Here is a 23,436-nt window from a genome sequence, read left to right on the forward strand (position 1 = left end):
TGTTTCTTGCTCCCAGTCCCACCTCCCATGAGCTGTGTCTGACTGTGCCCCTAGATGCTGACCTTGGCCCTTTTCCGTATATTCTCACTGGGTCGTAGTAGCCACAGTGAGACTTTTTCAACGCTGTAACCATGAGACTGATTTCCAGCTCCTAGCATTTGGGGCTTTAAGTATGTACGGTTGTGATACCTCTGATGCACACCAGTATTTGATAAGTAAGCTGGTTTGGGGAGCAGAGGAACGTTATTTTAGAATTGTTGAATTTTAAATGACAATGAAGAGTTTAGTTAGAAAGTCCCAGAAACAGCTGAAAATTTATAAGGCCACAGAATTCTACATAAAAAACAAATCTTTACCGACGCTCTTCAAGTTTTAGAGAGTGACATAGAACCCTCTTCATCTGAGTTTGGAACCAAGTGTGAGTAGAAAGCTGGAAGATGGCGGCGCAGGCCCAGTGGCCCAGTGGCCCAGACCGGGATGTCAGAAAACTTTGACCCTCAGTCACGGCACAGTTGAGGCCCTCAGAGCAGACCAGACGCGTTCATCCTGCACTCAGATATTAGCCGCATCAGCAGGACCTGGGCGGGTATCCTGGTTCTGTCCCCACATTTTCTAATCAGGTACGCTCCTTTTGGGAGGAGTTGGGGGTGGAGAGAGAGATACACGGGGTTGCTGACTGCTTCCAGGCGGAGAATGGAGGCTAAGGAATGAAGTAACGTTTGTGCAGCTCTGCTCTGGTGTTCTCTGTGCAGGGGAGTCTGCTGACTGAACATTCCTTTCCAATCTGGGGGGATTAGATAATTAGAAAATCGTTCTTTTTTAAATTTTATTTATTTATTTATTTATTAATTAATTATTTATTTATTTTTTTATTGAAAAAAAATTTTCCGCCTCCTCCGCGCCTCCCATTTCCCTCCCCCTCCTCCCGCCCCTCTCCCCCTCCCCCCACTCCTCTTCTCCTCCCTCTCCAGTCCCAGGAGCAGTCAGGGTTCCCTGCCCTGTGGAAAGTCCAAGGTCCTCCCCCCTCCATCCAGATCTAGGAAGGTGAACATCCAAACTGTCTAGGCTCCCACAAAGCCAGAACATGAAGTAGGATCAAAACCCCGTGCCATTGTCCTTGGCCTCTCATCAGCTCTCATTGTCTGCCATGTTCAGAGAGTCCGGTTTTATCCCATGCTTTTTCAGTCACAGTCCAGCTGGCCTTGGTGAGCTCCCATTAGATCAGCCCCACTGTCTCAGTGGGTGGGTGCACCCCTCGTGGTCCTGACTTCGTTGTACATGTTCTCCCTCCTTCTGCTCCTCATTAGGACCTTGGGAGCTCAGTCCGGTGCTCCAGTGTGGGTCTCTGTCTCTATTTCCATCCATCACTAGATGAAGGTTCTATGGTGATATGCAAGATATTCATCAGTATGGCTATAGGATAGGTTCATTTCAGGTTCCCTATCCTCAGGTGCCCAAGGAACTAACTGGGGACATTGCCCTGGGCATCTGGTAGCCACTCCAAGTTCAAGTTTTATATCAAAGCCCAGCAAATGCTTCACCACTACGTTTCGCCCCTGGTTCTTTCTGCTGCATCCATGGGATTTAAGCGTGGTTACTATCTTCTTTTCTAGTTTCTTTTACTTACTAGTTCTCGGTTCAGTCAATTGTTCTGCAGTAGTGTCTGATCTCATTTCTCTGTCTCCCTCCCTGACACCTTCTCAGCTGCCATCCTTTAAGAATTTAGAAAACGTGTTGGTTCCTCATAATGTTGACTGGGCCATGTTTATCCCCATTCTGAGCTGACCAAACCTTCTGAATGGCAAGGGAGATGAGCTCTAGGGTAATAGCTTACCTGGATCATGTATGCGCTTACAACTGGACTCTCCTCTTGTCCTGGTCCTATTGTTAGAGGAAACTACATATAACAACATGTAGCCATATGACTTATTACTCAACACAGAGTCAGAATCAGTGGGAAGCAGCATCCTTAGGTGTCTCTTGAGTACCAAGGTTCAAGTTAATCCTCTTGCATGAGAAGCACACTCTCTCAGTGGGAGACACCTAGACCGCTTGAGCAGCATTAGTTCTGTTTGCTTTATTGTGGAGAACTGCATTATCCTGATCTTTGCAAAATGAACTTCTGAGCAGAGAGTACGCTGTGCTGAGACTCGCAAGTCCCTGGGCTCTGATTCCCGTGAAGAGCCCACTGTGTTCTTGGGCTGCTCTGTGGCCAAATGAACGCACACCATGGTACATGTCAGCCTCATCCTCTTGCTTTGGTTTTCTTCTTTCCTACAATGTTGCTGACCTGTTTGACTCTTCTCATCTATCCTCCGTTCCATCGCTAACCTTCATTTCTCTCCCAAGCAGTGCATCACACTCCAGAGCTAGAACAAACATTCTAGGTGTGACATGATTCATGTTGCATCTCCGTACCAGTTTCATCTTCAGAACAGACATTCATCCAATGTGATTCATGTCGTGTCTAAGTACCAGTCTCATCTTCAGCTCCAAGTTCTTTTCGAGTAACACCTAGGAGGATTCTGTGCCCTTCTCTCCAGAGAGCGATGAGCAACCAGACCAAGCAAGAGAATTGTTTTTATAATGATTCTTTACTAGCAACTTCAATATCCAATACATCAATGGATGCAGTACAATCTCAATAGGCATGGGGGATTGATGATGGGCAACCCATAGGTCCTTCAATATCACAATTATTAATCCTACTAATCCTAATACATAAAACCAATTCATAACCTTAATCTAACTTATCACTTATCTATAAAATACTTCTTAACCTTAATACAACTTATCTATTACCTATAAAACACTTCTTAACCTTAATACAACTTATTACTTACCTATAAGATATCTCTTCACATTTCACACACTAAATATATGGATTGACACATCTATGCTCTTCTCTTAACATTTCATGTATGCATTAAATAGCATCATACGACCTGGTATTCTTCAGTTTAAAAAAGGACTTTTTGAATTTCTTCAGGCTGGATGCTTGACAGCACTGGGGGCTGGAAGCAAGGCTCAACTCTTGACGCCGTAGTCTGCGCTTGGGAGATAAGGTGTTCGATGTCCTGCTCTTAGGCTGGTATCAGGTGCTACATCAATTCTTGACCGCGTAGTCTGTGGCCTGGTCTTGGAAGGCAAAGGGAAGGCAGAGTGTCTTGTCTGTTCTCGGGAGACAGACCTTCAGTGTTCACTCTCAGGGAATGAGGCTTTGCATTCAGGATGCAAGGCGTTAAATGTCTGCTTTCAGGAGATGAAGCCCTGTACTCGGGAGACAGAGCATTAAGTGTTTAGAAAAGTTATTAAATATTTTTGCTTTTGGGGAGGCATGTTTGGAGGATCTCTCTCTTCGAGGCTTAATTTACCCAGGCCATCATAAGAACTGAGATAATTGCCCTGCTTCTGCCCTCTCTCTTTTATGGCAGTTTGAAACTCCCTTTCGTTTGATTCTTCTGATAACCAGATGTCCTAGGTAATCAGTATCGACTGGCCACAGAAGGGTGGGGGTCCCTCTTGTGTGGCAAGATTACTTCGTTACCAAGATTGCTGGGTGCAGCCTCCCCATCTGGCAGGGCCAGATGGGTGTGGCAGCCTTCAAGTGGGCAAAATGCTCTCTTAATATTTCACCTTAGTAATTTTCCACACCACACGCAAGAAGAAATGCTTTTACATTACACCAAGTTGCATTCATTCTTATTCTATAAATTTCCTGTTCTATCTACACTACAGATTCCCCTTTATTCATTCAGAGGAATCTGTTTCCATGCTCATTACAGTGTGTCACTATCATTCCTGCCCCTGGTGTCTTAGGGTGAGTGTGTCACTATTGTTCCTGCCCCTGGTGTCTTAGGGTGAGTGTGTCACTATTGTTTCTGTCCCTGGTGTCTTAGGATGAGTATGTCACTATCGCTCCTGTCCCTGACTGTCTTAGGTTTCTTTTGCTGTGAAGAGACACCATGACCATGGCATTTCTTATAAAGAAGACATTTGATTGGGTGACTTACTTTCAGTTCAGAGGTTTATTCCATTATTGTCATGGCCGGAAGCAAGGCAGCACATAGACAGACACGGTGCTGGAGCTGAGAGCCCTACGTCTTGATCCAAAGGCAACAGGAAGTGAGCTGACTCTCTGGGCATGACTTGAGTGTATATGAGACCTAAAAGCCTGCCTCTACAATGACACCTTTTCTCCAAGAAGACCACACCTCCTCATAGTGCCACTTCTTTTGGGGGTCATTTCCTTTCAAACTACCATACAATGCCCTTAAAATCTTGGGTGAGGGACTGGAGAAATGGCTCAGAGGTTAAGAGCACTGACTGTTCTTCCAGAGGTCCTGAGTTCAATTCCCAGCAACCACATGGTGGCCCAAAGCCATCTATAATGAGATCTGGTGCCCTCTTCTGGCATGCAAGCATACACGGAAGGAATGTTGTATACATAATAAATAAATAAATCTTTAAAAAAAAATCTTGGGTGAAAAAAACTAAAAAAACAAAAACAGGTAAAATCTAGGGTGGCCCCACCTCCTTCCGCTGGAATGTAGTTATTGACATTACATGGTCTCCAAAGGGATACTCAAAGTCTCCTCTCTGTGCTTGGACCTTGACACCTTGGTCCATCACACACACAGACACACAGACACATACACACACACAGACACACACACACACACACACACACACACACACACAGTTCCCAACGCCGCCTTTGCCCTGGGTCACCTAATGACTCTAGGAGGGACAGGAACACAGGATCCCTTACCATCTTTGTTTACGTCCTGGCATCCCCAGAGATTGTAATTCAGGCTGTGGTGCCTGGCAGGTCATGGGCTCAAATTGATATTTTAATGTTTTGCTACATTTTGCTTTTTTTCCATCAAAAAAGGGAGTTTTTCCTGTGTTTTCTGTAGGAGCCAGCCATGATAAGCTTAACAGAAGCAGACCACTCAAAGGAAGTTCTTAACTTCCAAGCATTGTCACCTTCCAGAGTAGAACTCAAACATCAGTAAGTTTAATGGAGGCCTGGGTCTCAGTAGTTTACCCCGAAGCAATACCTGGTTGCAGGAAGGACCACAAACTGAGATTACCCAAGCACCACCCAAGATCCTAAATTCCTACTGTTCCAGCGGTTGTAGGTAGGATCACTACCAGCACACATTCATCAGAACACCCCTAGACAAATGTCAGCCAATCAGGGGTCCTGAACCTCAGAAACCCCTCACCCCCACCTTTGCTACTATAAAAACCCAACCCTAACTGAGTTCGGGGCTCTCTGATCACCCCAATACACTGGACAAACGGAGAGACCAAGTTTGAAAACTTGTATAAAATAAAGGCTCTTTGCTTTTACCTGCAGGACTCGGTGTCCTTGTTGGTTTTGGGGGGATTTTGCGGATCTGGTCATAACATTTCCCCTTTAAATTTCTTGCTGACAGCAAAGAGCCTCTATTTTATACAAGTTCCTCTGACAACTGGTCCCATTCATAGGCCACCTACTCAGTCAGTGACTGGACCCAGTTTGGCTGAGTAACCTCAATGTTGGTTCTTGTAGAACGACTTGCCTGGTGCACACTTGTATACCACGCTGGTTAGTTTGTCGCCTGGGCACAAGCTGGGAAGGAGTGTTTATGGAGGGACTGTCTGTAGTCAAGTCTGTGGGGTTCAAGAAAGCGGACTGAGCAAACTATGGGGTGCAAGTTGGTTAGCAGAACCCCCCCATGGTCTCTACCTTGTCAGCAGAATCCCCCATGGCTTCCCTCAGCAATGGTCTGTGACAGGATGAGGAAGTCACGTAAATTCCCCTAAAGGCTGTTTTCTTTGGTCATGGTGCGACAGCAAGGGAAAGCAAACTGTGACAGACAGCGCTACACCAAGGAGACATTGCTATTGTCGTTTGCCCCTGCCCAACATTAGTCCTTTCATTCCGAGATGGATGAATTACGCCTGATTTTGAAGATTCACGCTGTGTGTTTTACCATCCACAGCGCCAGTTGTGTCGGGATTTGTTTGTCTCTCCCTGTGTTCACTAGCAATACTTCTCGCAGGCTGTGCCGCTCACATTAGGGAGGGGCTTTGGCACCGCCAGGGAGGCCATCTGTCCTGGCGTCCTTCTGCAGTGTCAGCGCGTGGGGGCTCCGCTCAGCTCTCCCCAGCTCTTCTTGCTGGTCCCGTGTGGAACACACGCGCTGTTACCCCATACCAAGCTAGTCCAGAGTGTGGGAGAAGAGAATTAGTCCTCAGGAGCACCACCCATTCTTTCCTACGTCAGGAGTACTCAGAGCTCCCGACTCAGAGGGCTCTCTCCACAGAAAGCTGACCTCTGACCCTGGTTGTGCCACTTGAGGTCAGTTGTCTGGTGTACTTCCGGTGCTTCCGTGTACTTCCGCGTGCTGCCCGCATCCTACGCACTGTCCATCCTGGAGTTGTCTTCCGGGAGCCCCACTCCTTTCCACGTAAGTCTCGACGGGGAGGAGAGGACCGCAGGCTCAGAGGGTCTCAGACCTTAGGCCGACTCTCGCCGCTGCCTCTGTAGCCTCCCCTTGGACCATACAGCGCTGGGTCCCCTTCCGTCTCCGGGGCGCCAGCTTCTCTCTCCTGAGAGCCGCTCCCCCATCCCACTCCTCAGGCACAGAGTGGGCTTTGAGATGCCAACAGGGTCGATAGCCTCCTGTCTCACAGACTGAATTCAGGGGTGTACCAGTTTTCTGGAAACGCCTCTTTACCTCTGTGCCTTGCCAGGTCACTTTTCTGGTTTACATAAAATAATGACCCAGCTGGCGCTTATCTGTGGAATGAGTTGGAAAGTCTAGTGCCTCACACTTCCCGGGAGCTAACTTGGCAACAGCCAGTGTTGTATGTGGAATTAATTTCTAGTGTTTCCAAGGGTTATTGCATATGAACATCTGAAAATTCCTTATATGTTATGTAACATTCCTTAGGAGAAAGTGGTAAAATGTAGGTCTGAAATGCTTATTCCACACTGAAATATGGAGGCCCCCCCTTCAAATATCTTTGGGCAACTTCATATGGAATTAATGAGGTATGACACTGTGAAATAGGCACCTAAGAGGTGAGTGTTAAATGAGCTAATGAATAAACGAGTAACTCCTTACACACTGGGAAAAGTGTCGAAGGCACACATATTGGGAAAGGCATTAAGCAATTCTATTGGAATAGCTTCTTTACTGTGTAAACAAGGCAAAGTATAGGTTTTCGGTGGCAGTCCAAATCAGTTATGCAAGACTTGACCATCTGCATGGTGGGTAAGATCCATTTAGATATGGCTGTGTTGTTGCTGTTGCCATGGGCCCCTTGACAATACAGAGAATAATAGAAATGGGTTAATTTAAAAATAGGAGCTAGTTAGCAATAAGCCTGAGCAATAGGCCAAATAGTTTGTAATTAATATTAAGCGTCTGTCTGTTTGCAGGCTAGTGTGTTTAGTGGTATACTTGCTAGATTCTTTGCTCATCCTTATCTGTTTGTGTCTTACCCCCACCCCCTGTTAGATTCCAGTAATTTTCAGAAATTCTCTGTTGGAGGCTCTAAGTGGGGCCGACTGAAACTTTGCTTTAGAGTGTGTAACAGTCACTGTTGGATGAAACCAACCTGCCGGTGGCCCCTGACATTGATGATGTTTTCTGTTGACTTTGTCCCTGTTTTGTGGAACTCTACAACCATCAGTGCTGATGCCCAGGATCTGGGATCCCTTCAAAGACACGCGTCTCCAGGCAGGCCAGGGAGGGGTGTTCAGCTGCTGAAGTACCTGTGAGGGATTATGTTGAGGTCAATAGGGGCAAGGAGGCCCATCAAAGTGGGGGGTGGGTGCCCGTCCCTCTGCTTGGACCTGTATGAAGAGGAGGAAGCTAGTTGACCACTTCCACTGCTTCCTACGGGGTGTGACGTGACCAGCCAGCTGTCAGGTCCCTGCGGTCATGACTTCCCAGTATCCCTGGTGACATTGCATGTTGTTGTTGCTGTTGCTTTCGGCTGTTTGTAGTTCCATTACACTGTCAGGCTTTTTCCTAGGACATTTTACTCTGTGCTTATTTTTGGAGTTTACTTTTTCCCATTTGCTCCCGGAATTCTATAAAGATGTATGTTAGACTTTTTCGTGCTAGATAATATATATATATCTTCTACCCTTATTTTCCACTGTTTTAACTTATCTATTGAATTTTTATTTTCAGTAGTTATGATTTTAACTCACATGAATTTTATTCTTTAAGGTTTATTTATTGTGTGTGTGTGTGTACACATGGTCGTGTTCACAGAGGCCAGAGTGTGGACCCTCCATGAGCTGCAGTTACAGCAACTGTGAGCTGCATGATGTGGGTGATGGGAACTGAACTGAGATCCTCTGGAAGAGCAGACAGGGCTCTCAGCCACTGAGGCGCCCCTCCAGCTCCTGTTAAGTCTTTTTTGTAATATCCTTCTCAAGAATGTCATCCTTCCTGTATTTACCACCTTCCTGTTGACTTTTGTTGGTTTTTTTTCCCCTCACATTCGACAGTTTTTGGTTAGCTTTTCGTCTTTTTTGGGTTTAATGTGTAGCAGTCGTGTAAGACTGGGAAAACATGATTTCTTTCTGAAATACCCCAGGGATGTCTTCAGTTTGGGCCACCGTCACATGCTAACGTATCAGATCCAGCTGCAGAGGTCATAAATTTCAGATGTATTCCATACATGGTTCAAATAGGCATGGTAGTTGGTCTTTGTTTACCAATTCATTGAGTGGCTTCAATTTTATTTCTTCTTCTTCTTCTTCTTCTTCTTTTTTTTTTTGGTTTTTCGAGACAGGGTTTCTCTGTGGTTTTGGAGCCTGTCCTGGAACTAGCTCTTGTAGACCAGGCTGGTCTCGAACTCACAGAGATCCGCCTGCCTCTGCCTCCCGAGTGCTGGGATTAAAGGCGTGTGCCACCACCGCCCGGCTTCAATTTTACTTCTTTTATTGCAGTGGCACTATAGTGCCTAGTGTGTGCACGTCCATTGTAAGCTTGGTGAGCCTCTCCAGACCCGTGCCTGTGTAGACTCTCGGAACTCGTTTGTTATGAAAGGGGGTCTCCTTCCCTACTTCCTCTCCAGACCCGTGCCTGTGTAGACTCTCGGAACTCGTTTGTTATGAAAGGGGGTCTCCTTCCCTACTGCCTCTCCAGACAGCTGTCAGTCTGGGGTTATACAGATTTGGGGCCTCAAGACTCTTTACTTAAAAAAAAAATCAAGTTGTGTTTAAAATTTGCTTTAGTATACATTGGTGTTTTGTACAAAGAGTATTTTTTTCCAATCTACTATTTTTCCAGAGATAGAAACCAGATGGGTTTATTGAGTTTTCCCGAGATACCACAGCTTTAGGAAAATCCAGTGCATTTTAGCAAATATATCCATCTTCTCATTGTCTCCTTACAGGTATCAATTTGAAGAAACACTTGATCGTATTTCCAACTCCTTATACATACTTTGCAGTTCCACAGTCAGAATACTGTGAACTAAGATGAGATACTGTGTTATAGAGTTCCATACAGGGCTCTGTTCAGTCCATTGTATGAGCAGAGCCTGTGGTTAAGCAGAGCTGCACAGTGAGATACTCTCTGAAATCAAACCAAAAGAAAGAAAGAACAAAAAACATGTGGCACACAGCACATCTTCAGAAAGGGATGACATTACATCACGTGATATAGGCAGCAGCTGGTGAATTCTTGGACTTCAGATAAAATTCCTCCCTTGGGGCACAACCCTAGCCCTTAAGTGTCCACTTTTCTGGTATGTGGACGATGATGTCATTACCAACACACAATGGAAGATCTACACCAAAATTCATAGGTCACTCAAAACGATCGTCTCTTTTCTCTACGTTTAGATTTTCTCGTACCTCAGCTTTAGAGAGACGATCACTTGCGGTCAGGTGAACCGTTCCTGGATGGCGATGACACACAGGGGCTTCCTGTGGAGTGCTGTAAGTAGACGTGCCGGAAGGCGTGGTCCTCCTCAAAGGCAGACGGGAATGGGCTCATGGAAAGCCCTGTGGAAATGCTGTGTCATTCATGCTCTCCTCTCCCTTCTCTGTGACCTCCAGCCGTAAATGCTTCTTGTTTGTGTTTTTGGTTTGTCGTGGCTTTTGTCAGCACAAACCTGGAGGAAGAGGTAAAAATAGACAATAACAGTATCTTAAGAGATACATCTGTGCTTTAAAATTTAAGTGGCTGGACATGTACGTCGGATATTATTTTCAGATTGAAGCAAAGCCCCATTTTGTTGGATAAGGTGCAGCTCATTTTTGTTCCATTATTTGTGTTCTTGTTTCTGCCGATGAGCACAGACTCTATGTTGAGTTCTTGACTGTGAGGAAGAAAACTTTTAAGAAAGAAAAATTTGAGCTCGGCATGACGGTGCATATCTTTGACGCCAGCACTCAGGAGGCAGGTTGACAAATCTCTGTGAGTTCCAGGACAGCCAGAGCTACATAACACCCACCCCATCCCCCGTCTGGAAAAAAAAAAAGAAAAATTTTTCTTTATTATTAGTTTTATAGTTATTTTATGTGTATGGGTATTTTGCCTGCATGTGTGTCTACACACCACATGCATGCCTGGAGCCTGCAGGAAGAAGGCATTATATGTTATGGTTTGTGATTGGAGTTACAGAAGGTTGTGAGCCACTGTGTGGGTCCTGGGAATGAACCCAGCTCCTCTGGACGAGCAGCAAGTGCTCTTAACTGCTAAACCATCTCTCCATCGCTGGGGCAGGGGGCGCTTTTAGAGCATATGAACTGTAATGGCCACCTCCTAACTGTAAGGCTAGTTCTGACACAGAGAAGGCCTTTCCTCGGGCATGCAGAACTGTTGGGAACAGGCGTTTATACGGACTCCTTGTGCCACGCTTGAACACTGACGGAGAAGCAGAAGAGGAGGGAGAACCCGAGAACACGCTCGACTCTGGGCAAAAGTGCTGGCCTTTTCTAGTTCGTGCCAGGCTAACGCAGGGTCACTCTTTGATATTGTCTGTGCTACTTTTTTTTTTCCTCCGGAGCATCTGTACTCGCTTTTCTCTGAGTTTTCCTCAACAGCTGTCACATAAACGTCGGGACTGGGTGGTGGCCTGGTGGGGTGCATGGGCACGGAGCTGACTCTTGTCTACAGCTGCTGGCACCTTGCTTGCTCCTCAGCTTCTGTAAGAGAGTTTAACAGATTTCGTACCTAGTGCCTGGCTGCCTGGCTGCCTGGCCACTGTTCAGTCCAAGTCCAGGGGAGAAAAATGAGTTAGTAAGTACCTGGGTTAGAACTCAAACTGTAATGTGGTTGACCACAAGTGTGCACCTTACTACTAAACATTAATGTGCAAACCGCTCACCTGCCACCTGCCACCTGCCCTGCCCCTAATTGTGGCACAGGACCCTGCTCTCCAGGTTTTAAAGTGGAATCCCGAGTTCTGAGAAACAACTCTCATCAAAAGAACGGTATCAAGTAATGTTCATGAAAACAGTTTATCCTAAAATTCCTAGGTAAGGAATTTTGTCCCTGAACTGAGTTAGAGGGTAGCACAGTTGGGCTGTGATGATTTAGGTGCCAGTTTGCTGTAGAATGTTCTTCTGCCCTGTCCAGTGTTCTGCCGTATGCAGTTTCTCCGATTATTCCTCCAGTCTCATTGAAGACATTAGGTCGTCACGTTTTGCTCTTAAATCTCTGCTCCTCATTCTTTTATATATGCATGTGATTGCAAGTTCTCACGGGTCAGGGCAAATACTGGATTGACGGACAATCACAGAAGTATATGGAATTAAAGAATACTTGCTGCTATAAATTTTCTGAGCTCCCCCAGCTTCTTGACGTATGAAGTCTCACTGTTTTCGGCTTTGTGTGTCTTAACTCACAGAGGCACTGAGCTGCATGGACACGGATATATGATCCGATGACATAGAGTGCTCGATCCCCAGCTTGAAAACACGTGTTCAAAGTTTCCTCTGGTCAAACCCAGCCCTTTTGGAAGTACGTTTGCAAGTTTAGTCCTTACTTTGTGAGATCTGTGTATTGGAGAACTCCACCCTTTAGTTCCTTCGGCTGTTTGGGAATGATGCCATGGAGAGCTTCTAGTATTTGGTCCTTTAAAGGTTTTGTTTGGAATAGATTTTATTTCTTAATGCTTTTTATTTATCCTTTCTAGATTGATTTTTCCACATCGAAAAACATTGCCGATAAGTGTGTGGTGACTACTTTGCAAAAGTGGCGTCTAACCGTGCTGCGCCTGAACTTCCGAGGGTGTCTCTTCCGAACAAAAACCCTGAAGGCTGTCAGTAAGTGTCTCACCCCGGGCCCACCTGCTCTGATGTGTCCAGTCAAAGTGAGAAAAATGCTAAGGGGAGAGGGGAGACTTGGGTGTTGCTGGATTGCGTGCTCTGGGAAGTGGTCCTTTGTCCGTCTTCTCATGGCTCTTTTCTTTTGTCTAGAATCCATAAGAATATATTCTCATTTAACAAAGTCTGACACCAGGCATTAGCAGCACCCTTCCACCTCCTCCAGCCGCTTGCTCACTTATGGAAAGGCTCCCCACTCTATCAGCCTTTCTAAGATGACATTGACATATGGAAGATTTATAAACCAGCAGGTTGACATTGCATTCTTCTGGCTCCCATTTTCTCACTGTTAGCCCCGAAGGTTTTAAGAACAGGTTTATTTTGCAGCATAAAGAAGATCATGCTGTTTGCATTTTCCTTTATCTTGGGAATTTTTCTGTGTCAATGAACATAGATTTACTAAATTCTTTTCACTGACTGTAAAATAATCTTTGTGTAGTAGATAATGCCATATTTACTTACTTGCTTTCTTGTTGAGGGTATTAAGGTTATTTCCAGTTTTCCAAGGCCACTTTGTGCTTCTCCTGTTTGTCTTTGACCCATGTGTTCTCCGAGATTCTCTTTTTTACTCACCATATGTATTCCCAGAGGAAACAATGGATATTAAAAGTATTTAGCCAACTGATTCCAGACAGTGGGAAAAATTCCATACACACATTTAACATCTTATTTTGGAAAGTATGACAGTAGTTAAGAGGAAGATCGAGTTACAGAGAGACACATACACATTTATACCCTGTAGAGAACAGATTTATATGAAGATTTCAAGGAGAAAAATAGTATACATATACCTTAATTCTTATTTTGAGACAGCGCAGTTTTAAGGACATATACATAGAGTAACATAAAAGACATGCGTGGGAATAGAACACTCCAAATACACGGCAGGGGACTGGAACAAGTTTGGTGAGACAGGAAGGAAATGCATGAGGAGTTCAACTATTTCTTTATGTCATTTTATAAATAAAGACACTGGAAAAATGACTCGCTAAGATTGGTTGCTGCTGGTACCGAAGAAAATTGTTGCTTTGGGAATGATTGCACGGTGTTACTGGAACACGTTAAACTCTTCTGTGTGCACAGTTTTTCATCCTGTTCTCTCCGGTGCCCAGGTAGACAGTCACGTATATCACATTGTCACACATGTGATTACTATGTCTGTTCATTCCTAGTCTTGTATCTTTTTCTACATTTTAATTCTGTTGCTTAGGCCCTCCTTTGAGATGTTGAAAAGGATGCAGATATGTAGATGTCTGGCCTGATACTTAGCTCCCTTTCTTATACTCTTAATAAGAAAACTATCAGTGTTCTCACACTCTTAGATTACACGGCTGTGCCCATGTGAAAATATAACTCTGCTTCCATTTCCACAGAAGCCATTCCTACACGTCTGCTTCTCATTCATTCTGGTCGCATCAGTCTCTGGTTCTTTTTTAATTTAGTTTTCCGAGACAGGGTTTCTCTGTGTAGCACTGGATGTCCTGGAACTCGCTCTGTAGACCAGGCTGGTCTTGAGCTCATAGAGATCCGCCTGCCTCCACCTCCTGAGTGCTGGGATTAAAGGTGTGTGCCACCACTGCCCAGCAAGTCTCTGATTCTTAAGGAACCACTAATTTATGGTGCACCAAGACCATTTCTGATTTATATTATAGGTTTATTATAGATTCTGTTTCTTGTTTTTTGAGATAGGGTCTCTCTATGTAGCCCTGGTAGTCCTGGAACTTGCTATAAACACCAGACTGGCTTCAAACTCAAAGAGATCCTCTGACTCCTGGTTGCTGGGATTAAAAGCATATACCACCAAGCCTGGCTTATATTACACATTTTTGAAAAAGTTCATTGTTTTGGAGTTTAGCTGGGGGGGGGGGTGAGAAAGAGAGAGAGAGATCTAACTTCTCTTTATTCCACCATTTGAATTGATTGCTTTTTGTAGTCTTTTTAAAAATTGATTTATTCATTTTACATCTGAACCACAGTTTCCCCTCCCTCCTGTCCTCCCGTTTCCTCCCCTCCACCCAGTCCACTCCTCCATTTCTGCTCCAAAGGGGATGGCCTCTCATGGGTGTCAGCAAAGCCTGGGGTATCACGTGGCCATAAGACTAAGCATCCCCCTATATTAAGGCTAAGGCAATCCAGGATAAGGACTAGATTCCCAAGAGCTAGCCAGAGCTTTACGACAGCCTCTGCTCCCACGGTTGGGAGTCCTGCAGTAGACCAAGCTACACAGCTGCCATAGATGTGTAGAGGGCTTACGTCGGTCCCGTGCAGGCTCCCTGTGAGTTTCCATGAGCTAGGTTAGTTGTTTCTGTGGGTTCTCTTGTGATGTCCTTGATCCCTTTGACTCCTGCAATCCTTCTCTCTTTTCAGCAGGATTCCCTGAGCTTGGCTCAATGTTTGCCTTTGGGTCTCTGCTTCTGTTTCCATCAGTTACTGGTGGAGGCTCTCTGGTGACAATTGGGGCAGTCATCAACCTGATCACGGGAGATGGTCAGTTCAGGCTACATATTCACTGTCGCTTAGCTGGGGTCATCTTTGTAGATTCGTGGGAGAGTCCCTGGTATCTAGCTTCTGCCTCACTCTGAAAAGTCCCCCTTTTCGGCCATCTCTTTCAGTGATCTCCCCCTTCACACCCCAGCCCTATCCGCCGAGTTCCCATGCCCACCCTCGCCAGTCCTCCCTGGAGATCTCTTCTGTTTCCCTCCCAGGGAGATCCATGTATTTTCCCCATGGACCCTCCTTGCTGCTCACCCTTGCTGGGTCTGTGGATAGCAGCCTGGTTATCCTTTACTTTACAGCTAATATCCGCTAATAAGTGAGCACATGTTGTGTTTGTCTTTCTGGGCCCAGGTTACCTCACTCAGGATGATTTTTTTCTAGTTCCATCCATTTGCCTGCAAGTTTCATAATGCCGTTGATTTTACAGCCGAGCAGTACTCCATTGTGTAGATGTACCACAGTTTCTTTATCCACTGTTCAGTTGAGGGGTGTCTAGGTTGTTTCCAGATTCTGGATATTACAAATAAAGCTGCTATGAACATAGTTGAGCAAGTGTCCTTGTGTGTTGGGCAGTTTTTGGATATATGCCCAAGATTGGTATAGCTGGGTCTTGAGGTAGACTGATTCCCAGTTTTCTGAGAAACCGCTATATTGATTTCCATAGTGGCTGACTTTTGCAGACTTAAAGGTAGATAAAATAATTATAAACCTTACTTTCTTTGATTCTGTTTCTGTTTCTTTATATCCCTCTGCATACATCTTTGTATACATCTATGTATACATCTTTGTATACATTTGTATACATACATGTCGGGGGACCAGCCTCAGCAGAAAAGCGGGTCTCAAATCTGGGATGTCTGGAAGGCGAAGTGAGTACATGAACACAGAATTCTGATGCAAGCTGACAGGCTATCAGCTGCAGGACAGGTTCTTCTTCTACCCTGAGCTTCAAACCTCAGTCTTTTATTGTGAATTTTACACCAGGAAAATGATTCTTTATTGTTGCCACAGGTTAATCATTACACGGGCAGAGCAGTTCACAGGAAGTACAAAGAGTCTTTGAAATCAAAACATATTCATCATGATATTTTCCCAGCTCCCAAGCCCCATACCAATCACTATATTCTTAATTCTTGGCTGAGTTAATCATAAAAGAACTTCTGAGGCTTCACCTCAGAGGCCAACTACCTGCAGTTACAGAAGCATAGTTGAGTGGGTTTCACTCCATTGCCGTCCCCTTCCCATTGTTGTTCCTCACAATTCCAGTTTTGATTTATAAGGACATAGGCAGTCAACCCTAAAAGTCCTAGGTTCTCAGAAACTTCATTCGTCATAGCCAAGTTCCTTTCTGTTTCAGTATAATTCTTTTGCCAAGTTTTATAATCAGGCAAAGAACAGTTTCTGTGTTTCCCCAATTCTTTCATCAGTCAGGTTTTCCCCATGACCTGCTTTACAGCTTGGATGCCTGCCTGCTCTGTCAGGTCAGGAGGACTCGTACTATCATACAGCATCCATATTTTCAGAGCCACTGGTGTGGAAGGGGAAAGAGAACACGAAGAGCAAACACACTAGTAGAATTGCTATAACCAGGATCATCTGTGACATTGCCAAGTGCGCATGCAGATACCATAGAAGTGGTCCTCGGGGCACACAGGTGTTTTCTCCTTGGCCCTCAAGTAACATGCTCATTTAACTGCCCTGGGTTGCCTGGAGGGAGTTGCTTTCTGCATATCAGGAACCGCACGTGGAGGGGGCTATGCTTTGCCATCTCCGGCATATACATACATAAGAAATACACATTGACCTGGGTGGTGGTGGCGCGTGCCTTTAACACCAGCGCTTGGGAGGCAGAGGCAGGAGGATCTCTGTGAGTTCAAGGCCACCCTGGTCTACTGAGATAGTTCTAGGACAGTCATAGCTGCACAGAGAAACCTCCCCCCCACCAAAGAAAGAAATACACATCAAAAACATACTGTTTACTAAATCTGTAATTCTTGAATAAGGAAAGCGAGCTCAGACAGTAGTATTAAAAGTTCCAGTTTGACTTGTGGTTTTGACGGCAGCAAAAGTGGACACTGGACTGAGTTTCTGAGGAGACTGGAACTCTAGAGGCTCACAGTTTTGTTTTGTTCCTGGTCTCAGAGGAAAGTTTCAGACTTTCCTAACAAGTAAGACATTATCTGCTGGTGTGCCCGCCCCCAGTGTTCTGGATCAGATTGAGGGAGTTCTCTGATATCCTGCACTACAGTTTCCTATCTCGTAAGTGTGCTGGGTCTTTATCAGATGTCTTACCGTCAGCCCTGGCTTCTCACCTCCCGCTCTGTTATATGGCACAGATCTCACCAAGCAGTGTTTGTGTATTGAACCTTCTCTGCATTTCCGTTCTTTTACATGCCGAAGGAATAAAAGCTGGCTTATTTTTGATGAATCCAGAATGACTGTGACCCAGGAACACAGGTCTGAGCTGCCCCGAATAACATGTTCCCTGGAATTGTTACCTGAACTTTTTATAGTCATTGAGCCGAAGAAAGTCATAAATCAAGGCATTTACTAAAGATAATAGTGGAGAAATAAGGTAGACTGGTTACAACAAAGACGGGATGTCGCTGCTATAGATTTTAATTCTTATTGTTTTTATTACCACATGCTAATTACACATAGTAATGGGTCTCATGATAGCACTTGATGCAAGCATTATGTATTTTGATCATATTTGCCCCATCATCTCATGCCCGATGATCTCTGTCCACTTCAAAGTTAGTTTGTGTCTGTGCTCATGCCCTCCCCACAGCTGCTTCTCTATGACCAATCTTTTTCATGCATCACGTCCTGTCCTTTTAGTATACCGCTGTATTTGTTGTCTAGCATTTTCTTAAGGGTGTTTGCATGTTTTTTTAAAAAAGGAATATTAGTCTTTTCTTTTTTGTGAGATCTATTTGGTGTCCTTGTTGGATATACTGGCGTTAAAGAAGGACTTCAGGGCAATCTCTCTCTCTCTCTCTCTCTCTCTCTCTCTCTCTCTTTCTCTCCTTAAAGAGCATGAGAAGGGTTAGTGTCACTTGCAGAGGAATGTGTTACAATTGTAGTGTTGCAGAGATATCCTGCCTTATCGGGAAGCCAGGTTATACTTAGAGCCACGATAAGACAGCTCTGGAGGGGTAGAGCCGCGATAGGACAGCTCTGGAGGAGGGGTAGAGACACGGTAGGTCAGCTCTGGAGGAGGGGTAGAGACACGATAGGTCAGCTCTGGAGGAGGGGTAGAGACACGGTAGGTCAGCTCTGGAGGACAGGTGTCCTGACTAGCGGGAAGCCAAGGCTACCTGAAGCTCAGGTGCGGTGGGGCATTGTCTCCCCGCAGGATATAGTGATTCTGCTCTTCTGGAGAGCTGTTACAGCTGAGCTCTGCTAGGATGTTCCCTTAAGGGAAGAGAAGAGCTATATCTGCTTCTTCGATTTTTCTTCTCTTGCTAATACTCCGCTAAAGGGGAAGCCGCTGAAGACATGTAGCAGTCTCCTCTAGCTCCAGCAAGAAGTTGTTACTTTTCCACACCTGGCCTTGCTCAGCCCCCTTAAGGAGCAGCCTAGCAAGGTTCTTCTGTTCTGCTCCGCCTTGCTCAGCTCAGGCTCCCTAGGAGCGTCTCAGCAAGGGTTTTCAGCACAGTCCCCTAAGGGACATCCCAGCCAGGTTCTTCTAGTCTGCGCAGGTGAATGAAGTTTCTCACCCAAGACTCTTGAGAATGAGATATATTTGGGAAGGAGGAGTCCAGGAGAGTGGCTGCCTCTGCCAGGGAGGAATTAATGGCGGCCTCTAACTAAGGGGCAGAGAAGCTTATATAAGGCTCCTTCCCAGGGAGGGGGTAGGGGGATGGAGAGGGAATGGAAGTAGGGGTGGGGGGAAGAGGGGGGACACGACAGTAGGCTGTTTTTCCCTGCTCAGGGATTGGTCAGTTTAGTTGGTCAGGAGCAGAGATGGCTCTAACTTTATGGCCAAACTGTTTCTTTCACTAGTCCTTTTTAGCTTTTTGGCCATAATCTTAGGACCAGGGCACATTTCTTTCAGTGGCCCTGGTTCTAGGGACAAAGTCTGTTTCTTTGACTCTAGTTTCAGAGTCAGGGCACAGTGTCTTTAGTCCTGGGTTCAGGGATAAAGATGTTTCTTTCCTGGTCCAGGTCTCATTCAAGGTGTGTTTCTCTCAGTGACTCTGGGTTCAGAGTCAGCGTGCTCAAGGGATTGGTTGGTTTACTGCTCCGGCTGTCCTTTCTGCCTCACATGTGACTGATAGAATCTGCCAGTGAAGCCATCTGCTCTGGGCTCGTCTCTGTCAGAGGCACCCATTGTTTATTTCAGTTTAGTCTTTGTCTACTACAGATTTTATTTGTTTAGTTAGATTTTATTTCCTGAGCCAGTTTTGATAGTTTGAATGCCTGAAAATTTGTCAACATTCTGTAGTTGGGGTACAGCTGTTGATAGCAGTTCCTGTAGCTGGGGAATAACTGTTGATAGCACTTCCTGTAGCTGGGTATAACTGTTGATAGCACTTCCTGTAGTTGGGTATAACTGTTGATAGCACTTCCTGTAGCTGGGGTGTAACTGTGGATAGCACTTCCTGTAGCTGGGTATAACTGTGGATAGCACTTCCTGTAGTTGGGTATAACTGTGGATAGCACTTCCTGTAGTTGGGTATAACTGTGGATAGCACTTCCTGTAGCTGGGGTATGACTGTTAGTATTATCCATAATACTTTTTATTTCTGTAAAGTTGGCAGTAACAAGTTCTGTTTCATGTCTCATTTTTAGTAATCTTAGTTTCTTGATTGTGTTTTTTCTTGGTCAGACTAGTTTATATGTTGTTGATTTTGACAATTGTGTCAAGCAACCAACTTTCTGCCTTTTTTTTTCTCTTTTTAGAGTTTCCCATAGCATATAAATCATCATTTTAACCCCCATATGTGTCAGTCTGTGGAATTCAGTGTCCTCACATTGTGCAGCCACGGCCATTTGTCTCTAGAACTGTCACGTCACAGAAAGCTCTTCCTCCCTTCCCGAGCTCCTTTGACTACTATTCTGCTTTCCGTCTCTGTGGTTGTGCTGACTCAGTACTCAGTGTGAGAGGAATAACAGATTAGTTGCAGTTTGGTGACAACTCATTTAGCATAATGTCTTCGAGCTTCATGCCATGTTACGTCTGTATAGACATACATGAAGTGCTTACCTGTTGTTGTAGACATCAGTCATGTTAGTTTTCTGCTGCCAAGACAAAATTCATGAGGAAAATAAAAAGAACATGTTTATTTTCCCTCATGGTGTCTGGGTTTTAGTCTGGAGGTTCTGCCGACCCCTGGTGGTGCCACAGGCTGGAAATCAGACATTTATAACCAGCCTTTGAGAAATATTGAGCTAAACTAAAAGTTTTCAGCTCTTTTGGTTAGGTGTTAAGAAGGATAATTGGTGATTATATAGTGAGAGTATATTTAATGCAGAAAGAATCCACTAAGCAGTTTTCCAGGATGCCAGCACTCTGCGTTCCTGACAGTGAACAAGAGTCCCTGGTATTCACACTCGGTGCCATCACTGTCCTGGCCTGTGGTCTTTCTCGCGGTGTGCAATGGCTCCCACTTGGTCTTCTCGCAGGTGTGCAATGGCTCCCACTTGGTCTTCTCGCAGGTGAGCAATGGCTCCCACTTTGGTCCTTCTCGCAGGTGTGCAATGGCACCCCACTTTGGTCCTCCTTGTAGGTGTGCAATGGCTCCCACTTTGGTCCTTCTCGCAGGTGTGCAATGGCACCCCACTTTGGTCCTCCTTGTAGGTGTGCAACAGCTCCCACTTTGGTCCTTTTCATAGGTGTGCAATGGCACCCCACTTTGGTTTTGCTCGCAGGTGTGCATTGGCGCCTCACTTTGGTTCTTCTTGCAGGTGTGCAATAGCGCCCCACTTTGGTCCTTCTCGCAGGTGTACAATGGCACCCCACTGCTGTTCTCGCGTTTCCTTTCGTGTGCTCACACTCTCATCCATTAAGATGATTTGTTCGTGTTTTGACTTTTGGAGACTGGATCTGCTCACAGCCCTGGCCGGCCTTGACCTGGTGATCTCTTGCCTCTGCTTCTCAAGTACTGGAATCGCAGGCAGGTACCCCCCACACCAGCTCTGTCAACGTTTGGGGCCCATTTCCTTATTGTTGACTTTTAGTACATTGTATGTTTCAGATAATGGTTCATTTTCCAGTGTGTCATGTAATACACTATCCCAGGGTGTGACTGTTCTTTCCTTTATTCATATATCTTCTTTTTAAACATGGACATAGCTATATTTTCTCCTGATTTTTGAACCTTACTTCTATGTGAAGGCTTCCTGGTGTTTAGGACAGGCCCACTGAGCAGTGTAAGTGAGCTACATTGTTATGATTATGTAGAGTCCAGAGATCTTCAAATAATGAAAATTCATGGGCAAAATTCTCTCCTATGCAATGGGTATATTGACTATGTGTTCAGTATATCAAATAATGACATATATGATGACTAGAATATATGAAACCGATGCTTGTTTTGGGATCAAAATAGTTCAAACATATTTTCTTACTTTAAGATTTTTAGTTTTTCTGTGTATTTTTAAAATATAGTGATTCTTGGCTGAAATATCTTCATCATAGCAATAATTAAGTAGGTAAATCTGACCAAATCTTGATATTATTTTTAAGGAAGCAACCTGTCTCAACTGTTGGGATATTTTTAATTTGTCACCAATGATTTAGTAAAACCAGTTTTTATTCTTGTAACCTTGAGTGCATTAAAGACAAAGTGTTTCTGTTCCCCGTTCTCATCTTGTTCTGGTATGTATAGAATTACACATATTTCTGGTCAGAGGTTTGGTTTGCCGATTTTAAGATGGAAGATAAATATTGGCAGAACTTTTGAGCCACTTTGCTGCCTGACCCAGCAGCGTCTCTCAGAAAGGAAAGCCCGAGGAACATGAACTGTGAGATGGGATCTTAAGACATTTTAAAGGCAGACAGTGGAGCACTTGTATGGAATTCAGGCAAGCAGACTCATATGTCAGAGCAGAAGAATAGCTCAGATGGAAGTGTTGGTTAATGAAAGAAAGGAACTACACAGTGCTAGCTGTCTTCCCCAAGTAGCTGGACATCAGGCCAGCTGTGACAGGCTTAGGCCTAGGGGGCTTCAACTCAGAGTAAATTTTACTGAAAATACTTAGAGAACCTTCAGTCTAGAAGAAAGATTTTTAAGACATAACTTTATCCAAATGCTGAAGCGATAAGCATGCTTTCTCAAATATGTATACCTCAGAATTATCATATTTTTACTAGTGTGTACACACACACACACACACGTATACACACACACACACACACACATACACACACACACAGAGATCCTGAATTGTGCTGTCTGCTGAACATAAAGGGATGTCCAGCGTCAGTCTACAGTCACTGTCCAGCAAGCACGTGGTGGCAGAGGAACTGACTGTGCTTCCTTGAAGCTCTGACTGGAATTGAGCAAACCTACGCTTTCAGAAACACGACTTCAGTTAAGGCTCTGCGCAACACCAGCCTCCAGCTCTCTTAGCTCTGGAACAGGCAAGACTAATTCCTTAATTATAATGTGTTCCAGAGCCTATTTCCAAGTACACTCCAGGGGACGTTGGGTATAAAAGTCATCCAATAAAATCCCCAACTAGCCTCCAAAAACTTGAGGCAGGGCACAGTTTGGACCCTTTTCTGACTCATACGCAATCCTCTGTGACTAGAGCTAACCCTCCTGCCCTCACTTAGTTAACACCTGGCTTCTCTAACACCAGATCCTTACTGCTCTCTCTGGAGGCTCATGGAAAATGATGAATAAACCCATTGTGTCTCTTGGACGGCACTGTAAAGCAAACCCTGTCTTTAATGACTCCAGTGTGTAAAGGGGGGGTTTGAATTTCCCATATCCAAACCACAGGTAAATTCAGTTGCGGTGTGCGGATCCCATAGTCCACACAGATACCCCGAGCCAGCACTGCTGGCACTTCCTCTGCTTTTCCATGTCTTGATTTCCTGTGCATATTAACGTAGATTCAAATGTCTCTCCCGCCAGCTCCTCTCAGGTGTTCCTGGGGCGGGGGGTGGGGGAGGGGAGGTGGGGGGGTGGGGGGTGGGAGAGGGGGTGGCGGTAGCAGGAGACAGGGCAGGGCAGGGGCTGGTTCTGGAAATTCTGATGCAGGTGGCCAGTGGCAAGGACTATGTTTCCCTGCACAGTACAAAAGGTTTTCATGCTGTGCCCCCTCGCAGCTGTATGGCTTTGTCCAGGTTCTCCAACTCCCTGAGCTGTGACTTTCTCCTCTTTGTAAGGTCAGTAACATTATGGTCCCCAGGGGGATCCTGTGAGTTACAAGTAGAATATGAGAAGTGATCAGCACAGTGCTCTGAATCCGGAGACACTTTAGACAGTACTCGGTACTGTGTATAATAGATCACCTTTCATGCTTGGGCAGTTGTGCAGGAAATGAGGCGACCAGTTCCTAAACTTTGTACCCGGTGTCCTGATAGAGAAATGAAAATACACGGTACTTCATGCAGGGCCATGCATGCT

General features: G+C 45.1%; 1 protein-coding gene across 2 annotated transcripts in view; it reads left to right on the top strand.

Annotated features, from left to right (window-relative positions):
• The window catches only part of Fbxl13 (F-box and leucine rich repeat protein 13), a 143,774-nt gene that overhangs the window by 31,600 nt on the left and 88,738 nt on the right, over positions 1-23,436 (top strand). For both annotated transcript variants that reach the window (XM_057758550.1, XM_057758551.1), the window contains exons 8-9: positions 9,866-9,961; positions 12,166-12,295. In XM_057758550.1, the coding sequence (XP_057614533.1) occupies positions 9,866-9,961; positions 12,166-12,295 (226 nt within the window). The remainder of the gene's footprint in view (positions 1-9,865; positions 9,962-12,165; positions 12,296-23,436) is intronic.

The sequence above is a fragment of the Chionomys nivalis genome, chromosome 26, assembly GCF_950005125.1.
Source record: "Chionomys nivalis chromosome 26, mChiNiv1.1, whole genome shotgun sequence".
In the NCBI taxonomy this organism is placed as follows: domain Eukaryota; kingdom Metazoa; phylum Chordata; class Mammalia; order Rodentia; family Cricetidae; genus Chionomys; species Chionomys nivalis.